Here is a 13116-nt window from a genome sequence, read left to right as displayed (position 1 = left end):
TAATTAAAGGCCAGGTTTTGTTAATAGCAGCTCATCTGTATTGGTGGGTTGGATGTTTCTCTTCACGTCTCTTTCAGACTCTAGGACCTTGATTTCCAAATAAAAAGCTAAATGAACTTTGAAAGAAGACTCTATACAATTTAGCACATGTCCAATTCATTTTCACCTTATCCCAGATAAGATGCATCTAATGTTTCTGGTTCACAAGTGACTTAATGCTAGGAATGCAACAGTTGTAGCCTATTTGAAGATGTCTGTGCATGGTGGCTCTTGATTGCCTGATTCCAGTCTCACTCCACTCCTTGTGAAGCTCTCCCAAGTTCTTGAATTGACTTTGCTTGACATTCTTTTAAGGCAGTGTTCATTTTGTGTTCTAGAGAACTGTACACTCTGCAGTTCGTTTTCATGCCTGTTCTGAACTAGTCCAAGAAATACATGGTATTTATACTATATAAATATTAATTTACTCAAACTCAAAAATAAATATTGAAATATTTTGTGATATTCTAAAACTGTACGCTGTAATTGTAGAAATTTAAACATAAAAAGACTTGAAATATTTCACTTTATATGTAATAAATAAAAAATGAGTTTCACTTTCTAAATTAAATTTAAAAAGGAAATATACTTTTACATGATAAGTACATTTATCCAATACAAGATTTCATTATATTTTTGTTTGTGATGCACTGTATTTGTTATATTTACATTTTGTTGGGCTCGCTTTAAAACAGATGAGCCCAATCTTATTTTTTTTTTTTATATATTTCGTTTCACAGTTGAATACCTTAAAATACCCTGGATTAAAAACTACTCACCAATTTTAATATATTGTCTTTGTTACAGTAGCTCTCACATAGTATTAGAGATACTGAAGAGTAATGAAGAAAATAAAGCTGTGCTCATGAAACATTTTACTAGAGTCAATGAAGCATAGGTTATTTCATGTAAACGTGTCGGTTATATCGCCTCTGTTCTCCTGCAAGCTGCCAGACACCTGGCTTACTCTGATGGTAAAGCTTAATAATTTATATTTATACCACTGTAATGAATTTTAGTTACAGTTCACACGGATGTTTTCAGTGTCATTGCTTTGTCACGGTAAGTAACTTAAGATTTTTTTAAATGAAAAGCCTTAAAGGCTAAATTGTTGTGTGATTTATTTATTTATTTTTCTCTGAGATCTCTGGTTTCCTCCCAGTTCCCAAAAAGCATTCCTGTAGATGGCTTGGCTAGTTTAACGTGTGTGTGTGTGTGCATGTGCGTGCCTTGTGTGGAAGGTGGGTTCCTAATTCAGGCCCAGTATTCAAGGAATAGACTCTGGATTTTTCCTAAACCTGACCAGAATAAACTGTTTACTAAAAATGTATGAACTACAAAATATGTCTTTACTTATTATAATGTAAATGATAACAGGAACTAATATTTTGTGGCCTTTTCATTATGTAACTATGTTACTATAAAGATTTTTATATTGTATAACAATCGCATAATACATGATTATTTAAGTTGTTAAATTGGTGTGCTTAAAATGGAATAAAACATTCCAGTGAGTGCTGTTTTTAAAATAGCTTACCTGGCAGGGAAGAAAGCATGTTCGAGAAGAACAACTTGAACATGTTCACCCATCGACGGTGAGGCTCAGCTTTGGCGCTCAGCTTTGGCACTCTGCTTATCCTGATCCCTGCAAATGCCCCAAATGTGAGAATCTTAACTCTGTGATTTCTGGTAGGGAAGCATTACATTCATACTCACTCCTGATGTTTTTAGGGCTTAAGGGGTAAAGCTCTGGGTTACTGATCAGAACATTGGGAGTTTAAGCTCTAGTACAAGCAAGCTGCAACTGTTGGGCCTTTGATCAAGCTCCATGGTCAGCGACGCTGTATTATGGCTAATCCTGTGCTCTGACTCCAGTGTCATCACTAGCTGGGATATCTAAAAAACATTTTCATTGTGCTGTAATGTTTATAAGACACACAAAGTATTTTTCTTCTTCTTGAATTAGTCAACTTCTAGGCCTTGTTCTTATATCTTCACATTTTTCCATTCTTTTGTTATCTTGTTCACCTGCTGTTAACCATTCTGTCCTGGGCTTCTCCTGTGACCGCATGTTGTTATGTGAAAATTTTTTGCCTTAACTGGGCCAACTATTGTCTTAAAACAAATGAGAAACATCAGAGGCAAGACTGCCATGCTGCTGGAGAGGGAGCGTTGTCAGGCTGGTGAAGGGGGAGTGGTTTAAGATGTGTGGCATACAAGTTCTGAGCGTCCCGTCTGAATGGACGTCTGACTCTCCTGCTTTAAAACACTGAGTGCGGTAAAAGAGAAGAAGTGGAAGAAAGTATCCTGCAGAAGCGATTACTTAATGGTTATTTCAAGAACAAGATCTTCATTTATTTGCAGCTCAGATCATGCGCGCTATGGGCGGAGCTGTGAGCAGAAACAAGGGGAGGGAAATCCAGAGATTTCTGCATTGTTTTTTTTTTTTTTTTTTTTTATTCGGGTTCAGATTTCAGGTCTTATAGAGAGGCAACAGTGTGAAATATATTTTACTCTTTTCAAAGAAAAAAAAAAGGATTGATGTGGCTATCATTTTTTTTATTAAATAAATCTCTATATTATTGTGTTTTAAAATGCATTGTATTAGGGTGTTTTTATGCCTGTCCAAATGTATTTATGCTTAATGATTATACATACACTTACCAGCAACCTTTTTAGGAACACCTACAGTATACACCTGGGCGGCTCCTGACACCTCCAGGTTCAGGTTCAAGTTCAATTCCTGCCTCGGGTCTGTGTGCATGGAGTTTGCATGTTCTCCCCATGCTTGATGGATTTTCTTGATGAGTTACCCTTATTTGTGGCCTGAGGCTTCTGGGATAGGCTGTGGGCCCCTGGCGACCCTGTATACAGATGGTGTGAGAGAGGTTAGCGGAAAATTGACTTGAGCTAAAATTAACTCTTAAGAACTATGAGCAGTGGAAAAGTATCGCAGAATGCACAGCATGTTGAAGTGTGAGGTGGATGTGCTACAAAAGCAAAACACCACTTTGAAGATCCACTCCTGTAAGCCAAAAACAGGAATCTGAGCTTAAGCCAAACTAAGTCTTATAAACAGTCTGGCCTTTCTCTTATTGTGTGTTATCAACCATGCCACCATCCCTTATGATGTCAATAAGATCACATTTAGTAGTGCACGGTCAGACTTTTTAACCTGACTATGTTTGTTATGTTATTAGTTTATTATTAGTTTTTAAAATTCTAATTCTTAATTGTGGATATAAACATCACCACGGTCATTCATAAATTTTGTAAAAACTGTAAAGCCTTTAGAACAGCTCTAATATAAGGTGCTGTTAATTGGAGATTTATGAGGCTGATAACTACAAATGAACTTCTCCTCTGCAGCAGAGGTGAGTTTTGGTCTTGCTTTCATGGGATGGTCTTCATGAGAGCCAGTTTCATCAGGGTGGTTAATGAGGTTTGCAAATGCATGTGACAATAATCTTCTTGAAAGAGCTGTCCTTCATGCCTGTTGTTACTTAATGCCATATTTGTCATTTCGTAGTTTTTAAAAACTCCAGTATTGTTCTAGAATGTGGAAAATTAATTAACCAAACTTTTGACTGGTATTGTCTCTCATTTTTATCTAAAAGTGATTTTTTTGGGCCAAACTGTATAAATCTGCGTTCATACAGAACTTATTTGGTTTGTAAGCAGTTGCTAGGGCTGTCAGAGTTTCTAAGGGTGGAATCTCCATGGAGGTTATCTGTGGTGCACACTGGAAAAACATTTCAGACATTTACTCAGATAGTGTCTTATTTGAGCTGACTTCACTGGTTTCCTTTTTAGTATACAAAAAATTGTTGATTCATTTTGTTTGGATGTGCTCTGATTGAATGTGTTTCATGGTGATGTATAAGGTGATCCAACACGGGGTACTTTATTTTCTGCTCCCAAAACACAAACTAAGTTTTTCTTTTAGTCTATACACTATTTCTTGTTAGCAAGAAACCAGCAAAACACAACTTTAAACATCTATTTTTACATTATTTATAAAAAAAAAATGTATAAAAATAAGTTTTTTAAGTTACTTATTTTAAGGTTTAATTTTCTTTAATAAATATTTAATTGTAAAGTTTTTTTTCAGGTTCTCAGGTTTTTTTAGGTTCTTAAGCTGTGCACAGAGGGACACCCCTTGTGGACTCAACTTGTTTAATTATTACATGTCCACTTATATGTGCATTCACTATAAGTAACCACATTGTTCTGTTTAGAGACACAGTGGAACACTATTTCAGGAGCACTAGGCATGAGGTGAGCATACACTAGTGCACTAGTTATATACACACTCACACACTGAACTTGTATATAATGTAGAGTAGCCAATCCACAAGCAGGCATGTTTTGGGAATAGCAAATTAGATAGGGATCCGTGCAGACAAACAGAATATGCACAGAAGCTCCACACAAACCGTAGCCCGAGGGATTACAGCATTGACCCATGATGAGTGCGCCACCTTTAAAGTTCTCCTACCACCGCAGGAAATTGTCCATACCATTCATATAGTTTCATGTAACATGAGTATCTTATTTCACAGTTTAAAGATTTCCTTACAAGCTACTTGTCCTGAAACAGTCGTAAAAAGAGGTTATAATCCAGGTAGAGATTATCCACACACACACACACACACACACACACGTTTTCAGGCCTGAACCCTATCGAGCACCTGTGTGTCATCTTTAAGAGGAAGGTGGTAAAGCGCTATGTGTCTAACATCCAGCAGCTCTGTGATATTATTATGGAGGAGTGGAAGAGGATCCCAGCAACAACATCTGCAGCTATTTTGAATTCCATGCCCAGGAGGGTTAAGGCCGTGCTAGATAACAATGGTGCTCTCACAAAATATTAACACGTTGGAAACAGTTTTGACATCTTCACATAGGGTGGATTTTCATTGCCAGTTATTTAGACTATATGGGGCTGTAAGCATCATGCCCTGGGGGTGTTTTTCTGCACAGGGGACAGGACGACTGCACTGTATTAAGGAGAGGATGAACGGGGCCATGTATTGTAACATATTGGGCAAAAACCTACTTCCCTCAGTCAGAGCATTAAAGATGGATCATGGCTGGGTCTTCCAATGACCCAAAGCACACAGCCAGGAAAACCAAGGAGTGGCACCGTAAAAATTATATCAAGGTTCTGGAGTGGCCTAGCCAGTCTCCAGACCTAAATCCAATAGAAAATCTTTGGAGGGAGCTGAAACTCCGTGTTGCTTAGCGAAAGCCCTGAAACCTGTAAGATCTAGAGAAGATCTGTATGGAGGAGTGGGCCAAAATCCCTCCTGCAGTGTGTGCAAACCTGGTGAAGAACTACAGGAACCGTTTGACCTTTGTCATTGTTAACAAAGGTTTCTGTACCAAATATTAAACATTTTTGAATTAAGTGATAAAATACATGCATATATATATATATATATATATATATACACTTTTATTGTGGGCAGTATAAGGTACACCTGTGCACTACTCATGATGTCAGATCAACATCTTGATGTGGCACACCTGTGAGGTGGGATGGATTATCTCAGCAAAGCAGAAATGCTCACTATCACACATTTAGACTGATTTGTGAACAATGTTTGAGAGAAATGGTAATATTGTGTATCTGGAATGAATTTTAGATCTTTAAGTCCATCTCATGAAAAATCGGAGCAGAAACAAAGGTGTTGCGTTTATATTTTTGAAGAGTGTATATATATGATGATGATATATATATATATATATATATATATATAATATAAATATTTGAAATGTTGCCAGAAAAGTATTAATGGCTGTTTTAGATATTATTTACTCACTCTCTATAAGGCTTATTCTGTACATGGACACGGGAGGCCTTGAGCCTATCCAGGTGACTCTGCAGGGTACACCCTGGACTGGGTGCACTCACTCACACACTAAGGGGCAAATTGGAAACTCCAACCAGCATAATGTGCATAAAACTGGAGTACCAAGCCACCAAGCCTGGGGAAAACATCAGACCCAAAGCGGGACTCAAACATGCAACCCTGGAGGTGTGAGGCCACTGTGCTAACCACTTCTCCATTGTGCCACCTCTATGAATGCTGTTCCAGCATTAATATTAGGTATTAATAAATAATTATTAAAAGCTACAGTTAATTTAATATAATGTGAGTTTATATACTATATTCTGGAGTGCAATGATTTATTTAGTAATTACAATTAACTTTCTGATTTGTTGTGGCTGCTGTTTATCTAAAACATTACTGTGATTTTTTTTTTTTACTGAGGTTTTCTTTACTTTGGGATAATTCAGAGGGACGTGAAGGTATGGGAACATGTTTCATCCTAGTGAACGTAGTAACTGGTGATTGGTACAGTATATTTATATACAGTATGTACACACTATATTGCCAATATAAGAGTTGGATGTTACTTAAGTTCATAAGCATGTGAAGGCAGGCGAGCGAATACTTTTAGCAATATAGTGTGTATACACAGTGTGGGTGAAAATGAACTAGACAATATTTAATTGCTATAGAAATTGTAGTATCACCGGAGCGCCACCCAATTTTGCACTTACTATACATGTGTGACCAGCATTTTACCGGACGTTGGCTGAGATCACGCAGACCTCATTAATGGCCTTCAAGAAGTCCAGATCTCACTCCATGGGATTTTTCCTGTGGGAAAAGGTGTACAGGACAAAGCCTTGGAGGACTTCATGGCATAGGTCTAGAAGGTTCCCGGGCCGTTTGAGGAAACTGATTAATGCCACTGGTGCCTACATTCAAACAGATTTACTTTCATTTTCCTACGTAATAAAGTACATGTACAATTTGTTTCAATACATTTGTATTAGAAATATGGACGTTATTACCAATTTTTAATCCCTAGTTACTTTTCACCCCCCCTTTATCTGTCTGTTGGGAAAAAAGACGGTATAGTTGTTCCTTCTGTTATAGATTTATTGTATCATAAAAAAAAGAAGAAATAAATAAAGTTGCATGTACACACATTTAAACTGTCCTTGGTGTTCATTTCCAAATATTATTTTTGGCTAAGCTAATTTTTTTCTGCAGGGTCTGCTGAACAGGCTTATCCATGTGTGATATTTTGCTAGAAATAATTTCAATATGTATTATCGTATCTGTGAATGATACTATCTAACTTTTAGACCTTGGTATGACCTATTTGTGAGAGACAAACCCAAATGGGAGCAACCTTAATAGGGCAGAAAATTGAAGACCAGATAAAGCATCATTATTAATGTTTTTAATTAGGTATCAGGGAAAAAAACCCAAAGCCCCTGTAGAGTAGGCTAAATATAACATTATCTCTTTGTGCTTCTCCCTGGGGCCCCCTCCCAGACCCCATCCACAGAAAAACCAGTGTCAGTTTCTGCATGTGCAGAGTAATATTGGACAATTCTCCTAATTCTGCACCAATCAGGTTCAGCAACTGAACTCTTTATGAAGTTTGAGTTGCACAGAACTCAACTCTCAGAGAGTTTTCCTGACCACTCTCACCTCTGGCTTGCTCATCAGGGATCTAAATCTATAATCCAAGTTTCTGTAAAGCTGCTTTGTGACACTGTCTATTGTTAATTATGCATAATTTTACACATACAGTAAAATAGAATTAATTGCTTATTCTAATTTAGATATACACAGTAAATATGTATCTGTCTGTGCCTTCTTTATGCTAAGGAAGGTGTATTGCTTAAGCCTAAATGAGAAATACTGCTAAATTTGGGCCACCTCACAGCAGACATTACCTCAATGAAGATTTTATTAGCTTAGTTCTCCAACAGTTGTCCTTGAAAACTGGATCATGGAGCTGTTGAAAAGACTGACAAGCACATGTCGTTATTGCTTTGGGACTTAACTGCCGAGGGAATTTTGAGCTCAGATGAAGTGAATTGAACCATGTTAGACCAGGGGTGTCTGATCTTTTGGGCAAAGGGTTGGTCTGATTGTAGTTTCGTGTTCTAGCCAAGCAGGAGCCACACCTCTTTCCATCTGTTAAATCAGCTCAACTTCGTCATCAATCAGTGGTAGATAGATGAAATTGTCTGAAGTGAAAACCAGAAGCCAGAGCAGCCATCTGGGTATATAATTAAACACATTACATTATTAAAAGGTGCAGCACTGTCTTTCATGGATTTAAGAGGGTTGATGTCATGTTGTTTAGGGCACTTTTTGTAATTCAATTCAGTTCAATTGTATTTATATGGAGCTTTTTTTGGGGACTTACCTTCTGATTGTTGGCTTCTGATTGTTTACTTTTCTTTGTAATTAATTAAATCCATCTTTATTATTGCCATTTTTGTGAATGTTATTGTTAAAATAACAGACTCCCAGATCAAAATTAAAGCAGGTTAGAGGTGGGAGGTGTGCTCCTTAATGGCCTTTACAAAAACACTTAATGAGGTCGTGATATTAGGCTCCGCCCCACAGATTCCAGCCTCCTCCGGGACGCCACCATAAAGAACTGGGACAATGTTGCTGTCACAAAAAAGAGCTTCTCATTTCATTTCTGATCACATCTGTGGAGCAAAGCAGAGCAGCTGGATCGCTTCTTGGACTCTGTGAGTAATTTTATGCATTAAAGTATGCCTTTATTGTTGTTTAACCAAACTTGTGTGTCAGTACCTCGTCTTCTTTCACGTTTTACCACTTTGGATCATTTACACCTGTGAGATTCAGGAGAATATTTTCGCACTGACTTATTTTTATAATACAGCCTACTGTTCTCAGTTTGTGATCCCATTGTAAGATGACCCACCAGTTTCCGACCCTCACCACGGAGCAGAAGAGGGAGCTGCATGAGATCGCTCTGCGCATCGTTGCTCCTGGAAAAGGCATTCTAGCAGCTGACGAATCAGTTGGTTAGTTACCCTGCTTCAGTATATGAATGGATATCTTGTCATAGGATAAATATGAATGCCTGAATGCAGTATGAAGTGAAGTACAGTTACTGTTACCTTTCAAATGTTAAGACATCATCTCCTGAAGTGTTTCATTCTACTTATAGAATAGGAATACTCATAGGAATATATATATATATATATATATATATATATATATATATATATATATATATATATATATATATATATGTGTTGTATAATGTTTAAAAATCATGTTAGTTTCATGTTCATGTTGTCACAATATAGCAACTATAAGCAGCTTCTTTGGTACTTGTGCTAATCCCTCCAAAATGCCATCATGTCATTTTATAATCACAACACAAATCACTTGGTCATGAAGAACCTGCTGTTACCTACAGTAAGACTTCAACTTCTAACACTGACGACTCTCTCCATGAAATAAGAAAACATTTATAGAAATACATAAGAAAAAATGTGTTTGTTAAATAAAATAAAAAAAATTATCATTAGTTTTAACATACATGATAGATCTAACATAAAAGTCCACATAAATGCTCCTACTACAAAAACAATGCCATGTGGTAAACTAACGTCTTATTCAGTGTGTATTCCCACTTAATACCTGGTATTTCCAGGACATGCTTCATTATGATCCTGACCTGGATAATTAAGTCAAGGAAGAATGACTGTATAAATAAATGAATGAATGAATGAAATAGCACTATTAATTGCATTAATATCATTCTGTGAGTCAGATTCCAGAATTTAACAGTGCTGTGGTAAAACCCAAAATATTAATATTTGTGTGCTTAAAATGTTCCACCATACTCCTGATACTCTTTCACTCTGTGTGTATTGTGAAACCACTAGGAAGCTTGGGAAAGCGCCTGAATCAGATAGGAGTGGAGAACACTGAAGAGAACCGTCGCCTTTATCGCCAGGTGCTCTTCAGCGCAGACGAACGCATTGACAACTGCATTGGCGGAGTCATTTTTTTTCATGAAACCCTCTACCAGACATCCGATGATGGCGTTCCTTTTGTTAAAATGATTAAAGACAAAGGGATCACTATTGGCATCAAGGTATGTGCCTCTGATTAGGGACCAAGATTGGAGAGCATTTATCTATCTGTAAATATTCAATGCATAATATATAGAAAGAGCTCAATTTTGTTCGTTTTAATTTTTTACCAAAGGTTGACAAGGGAGTTGTTCCACTGCCAGGTACTAATGGAGAAACTACTACACAAGGTAAACACTTTTGTCCTTAAATAACATATTCTAATGACTTATAACTACTGTTCCACCCTGTTTTGGCTCAGTCCTGCTGGTCACTGTATTGCCCTTAACTCTGCAACTGAAGCTCTAAACTGATGCTTGTTCCAGGGCTGGATGGTCTATCAGAGAGATGTGCTCAGTACAAGAAAGATGGAGCAGATTTTGCCAAGTGGCGCTGTGTGATGAAGATCAGTGACACAGCCCCGTCTCAGCTGTGCATTACAGAAAACGCAAACGTCCTTGCACGCTATGCTACCATCTGCCAGCAGGTACAGTGGGACACTAATTCAATATTTTAGCAAAGCTGCATTTTCATCTTAATTTTACAAAATGTATGTATGTGGATAAATTTAGTTTTTGTTTGTGTGTGTGTTTTTTTCCACCCAGCATGGGATTGTTCCCATTGTAGAACCTGAGATCCTACCTGATGGAGATCATGACCTCAAGCGCTGCCAGTTTGTTACAGAGAGGGTTAGCATTAGTTAAGGCTGTTATCCCATGTAAAATTGAAGATAGTTAAAACTTGTTTCAATTTTAAAGCCAGTGTAAAAGCTCTGTGTTTGTGCTCCAGGTTTTAGCAGCAGTGTACAAGGCCATGTTTGATCATCATGTGTATCTGGAGGGCACCCTGCTTAAGCCCAACATGGTGACCCCTGGACATGGCTGCCCCACCAAATACAGTGCCGAGGAGGTTGCCATGGCGACCGTCACTGCCCTACGCCGCACTGTGCCTCCTGCAGTCACTGGTTATGTTGATTACATCACTGTCAGTCATGATGACATATCCTGTCTGTCCTTGTTCTGCTGAAGTTGAATTTGTGTGTTGCTCATTTCTTCCACTGTCTTGTCACACTATTGATACCTTATGTCCGTGTGTCCTAAGAGCCCTTTTTGCATTTTACAATTTGAATTATATTTTCCTTTCTCTTTCTCTGCTCATTCATAGTCATTATATGACTTTTTAAAGTCTATAACATAATAAAAATGTCTGCTTTCAGGAATAACATTTCTTTCCGGAGGCCAGAATGAAGAAGAGGCCTCTGTCCACTTAAATGCCATCAATAACTGCCCATTGGTAAAGCCCTGGGCACTGACCTTTTCTTTTGGTCGAGCGCTACAAGCCTCAGCACTCAAGACCTGGCGTGGTCAGAAAGAAAACCAGAGTGCTGCCACTGAGGAGTTTATCAAACGTGCCGAGGCATGTCATGTTTTTTCCCCTGTCTTAAAATAAACTATATAATATGGATTATACCACATATTCTACACTGACTAAATAGAGACAGATAGGTTGTATATTACAGCGCAAATTATGGGACTTAAGTTAAAAATATATAGGGGCTCTGTCGTCTATTTTACACCTTAATTTCAAATAAAATGACATCTAACAATCTTATTTTGGACAATAAAATCTAATGACTTTATAGAAATCATCAGAAATAATCTTGTTCACAATACACAAAAATATTTTAAAAAATTGTTTTCTGTTTAAAGGCAGAGAACAGTGTGACAGAGCAACGAGGACAAAAGTCCAATCTCACAAGCTAATGACTAATTTATTAACGTGCTAGTGTATGTTTAGGTGACCTGTGATTATATATGGCAACATACACGCTGATTGATGCCGGCTGCTCGTGCAAAATAACCAATCATATTGATAATAATGTTCTTTGGAGCAGACTTGAAATGCTGGATTGACCTGTATACTCTTCATTATCGAACTAGTTTTTTTGTATTCCTTGTGCTTGTGTTCAGATCAACAGTCTGGCATCCCAGGGGAAGTATACTGGTGGAGGGGACAGCAGTGGAGCTACCGGACTTTCCCATTATCTGTCTACCTATGCATACTAAAATGCTACCTTTACCAACTGTCTGTTATTATTCAGAATCTTCTGCAATACAGCCATTTTGCAATCTACTGTTGTAGAAACCACTGTACTCTGATACTCATACACAACTTCAATGTGCATTTTGTGTTCAGTACATAGCTGTCTGAATTGAATCAGTATTAGAGCTTTTGAAATGAATTTAAGGACTCAAACACTGTTTAGAAAACCTTATAAATGATTATCAATACCATAAATGTGATCTAGTGAGCCTGTCAGTCGATCAACACATTTTGTATTTCTCCTTAAAACTTGTGTTATGCCGTGCTTAATAAAAAACATGATTTAAATGTCTCTTTGTAATAAATAGGAATGAGCTTATTCACATGTAGTTCCTCTGAGCTATGGGCTTTTGGTGAATGTGGTGGTATTCTATGTGACCAAATAAATACTGCATAAGACATAATAAATTCTGAAAATATTGCATGTGTCTGGCTCAACTAACTCTGTGTAAGTGTAACTACTACAGCTTTTCCTACGCAGTCTATACATATACTACACAAATACGACTTAGCATTGTCACATTGCACCTTCAGGGTCTGAGATCAATTCCCGCCTAGGGTCTGCATGCAGAGTTTGCATGTTTCTTACCGGTTTTAATGGGTTTCCTCCCAGTGCGCTGGTTTCCTTCCACAGTCCAAAGACATGTGGATTAGGCTAACTGGCCTTTCTAAATTGCCCATAGTGTGTGAAAGAGCATATGAGTGGGTATGCCCTGCGATGGATTGGGACCCAGTCTAGGGTGTACCTTGTCTTGTACCCAAATTCCTGGGCTTCAAGCCCCTGCGACCCTGTATGGGTATAGAAGATGAATAAATGACTGAACATTTTACACACTAACGTTACTAAGAGTTAGTAGTAATTAAAGACACTGTTGTTCATACACAGGATAAATAAATAAATAAATAAATACATTTAAATTGCAATAAAATTGTGTACTACTACTAATAATAATGAGTACATTAAAAAAACAGTTGTTTGTTTATTGACATTTATTGGAATTGTACATATATGGATTATATTTCTGGGGACTATC

The 13116-nt window shown here is 37.5% G+C and overlaps 1 protein-coding gene across 2 annotated transcripts; it reads left to right on the top strand.

The window, feature by feature from the left end:
• Positions 1-8552: 8552 nt before the first annotated feature.
• Positions 8553-12474, top strand: aldoca (aldolase C, fructose-bisphosphate, a). Of its 2 annotated transcripts, none has more exons than XM_053507365.1 (9): positions 8553-8617; positions 8773-8917; positions 9791-10002; positions 10116-10170; positions 10306-10466; positions 10585-10668; positions 10769-10943; positions 11196-11395; positions 11950-12474. In XM_053507365.1, exons 2-9 carry the CDS (start codon positions 8806-8808, stop codon positions 12043-12045), a joined length of 1095 nt encoding a protein of 364 aa, XP_053363340.1. In that variant the 5' UTR covers positions 8553-8617; positions 8773-8805; the 3' UTR covers positions 12046-12474. The 2 variants fall into 2 exon arrangements, with proteins under 2 accessions (XP_053363340.1, XP_053363341.1); XM_053507366.1 differs by having other exon boundaries at positions 8557-8617; positions 8787-8917.
• The last annotated feature ends 642 nt before the right edge of the window (positions 12475-13116 follow it).

Source organism: Clarias gariepinus, chromosome 11 (genome assembly GCF_024256425.1).
Source record: "Clarias gariepinus isolate MV-2021 ecotype Netherlands chromosome 11, CGAR_prim_01v2, whole genome shotgun sequence".
NCBI lineage: Eukaryota > Metazoa > Chordata > Actinopteri > Siluriformes > Clariidae > Clarias > Clarias gariepinus.
Note: the sequence above shows the minus strand (reverse complement) of the source record. Positions and strands in the feature narration are given on the sequence as shown.

Coding starts and splice junctions, on each gene's coding strand:
- aldoca (XM_053507365.1), top strand. CDS start 8,806: ATGACCCACCAGTTTCCGACCCTCACCACGGAGCAGAAGAGGGAGCTG. Junction 8,918..9,790: donor AGCAGCTGACGAATCAGTTG/GTTAGTTACCCT, acceptor TGAAACCACTAG/GAAGCTTGGGAAAGCGCCTG. Junction 10,944..11,195: donor TGTGCCTCCTGCAGTCACTG/GTTATGTTGATT, acceptor GTCTGCTTTCAG/GAATAACATTTCTTTCCGGA.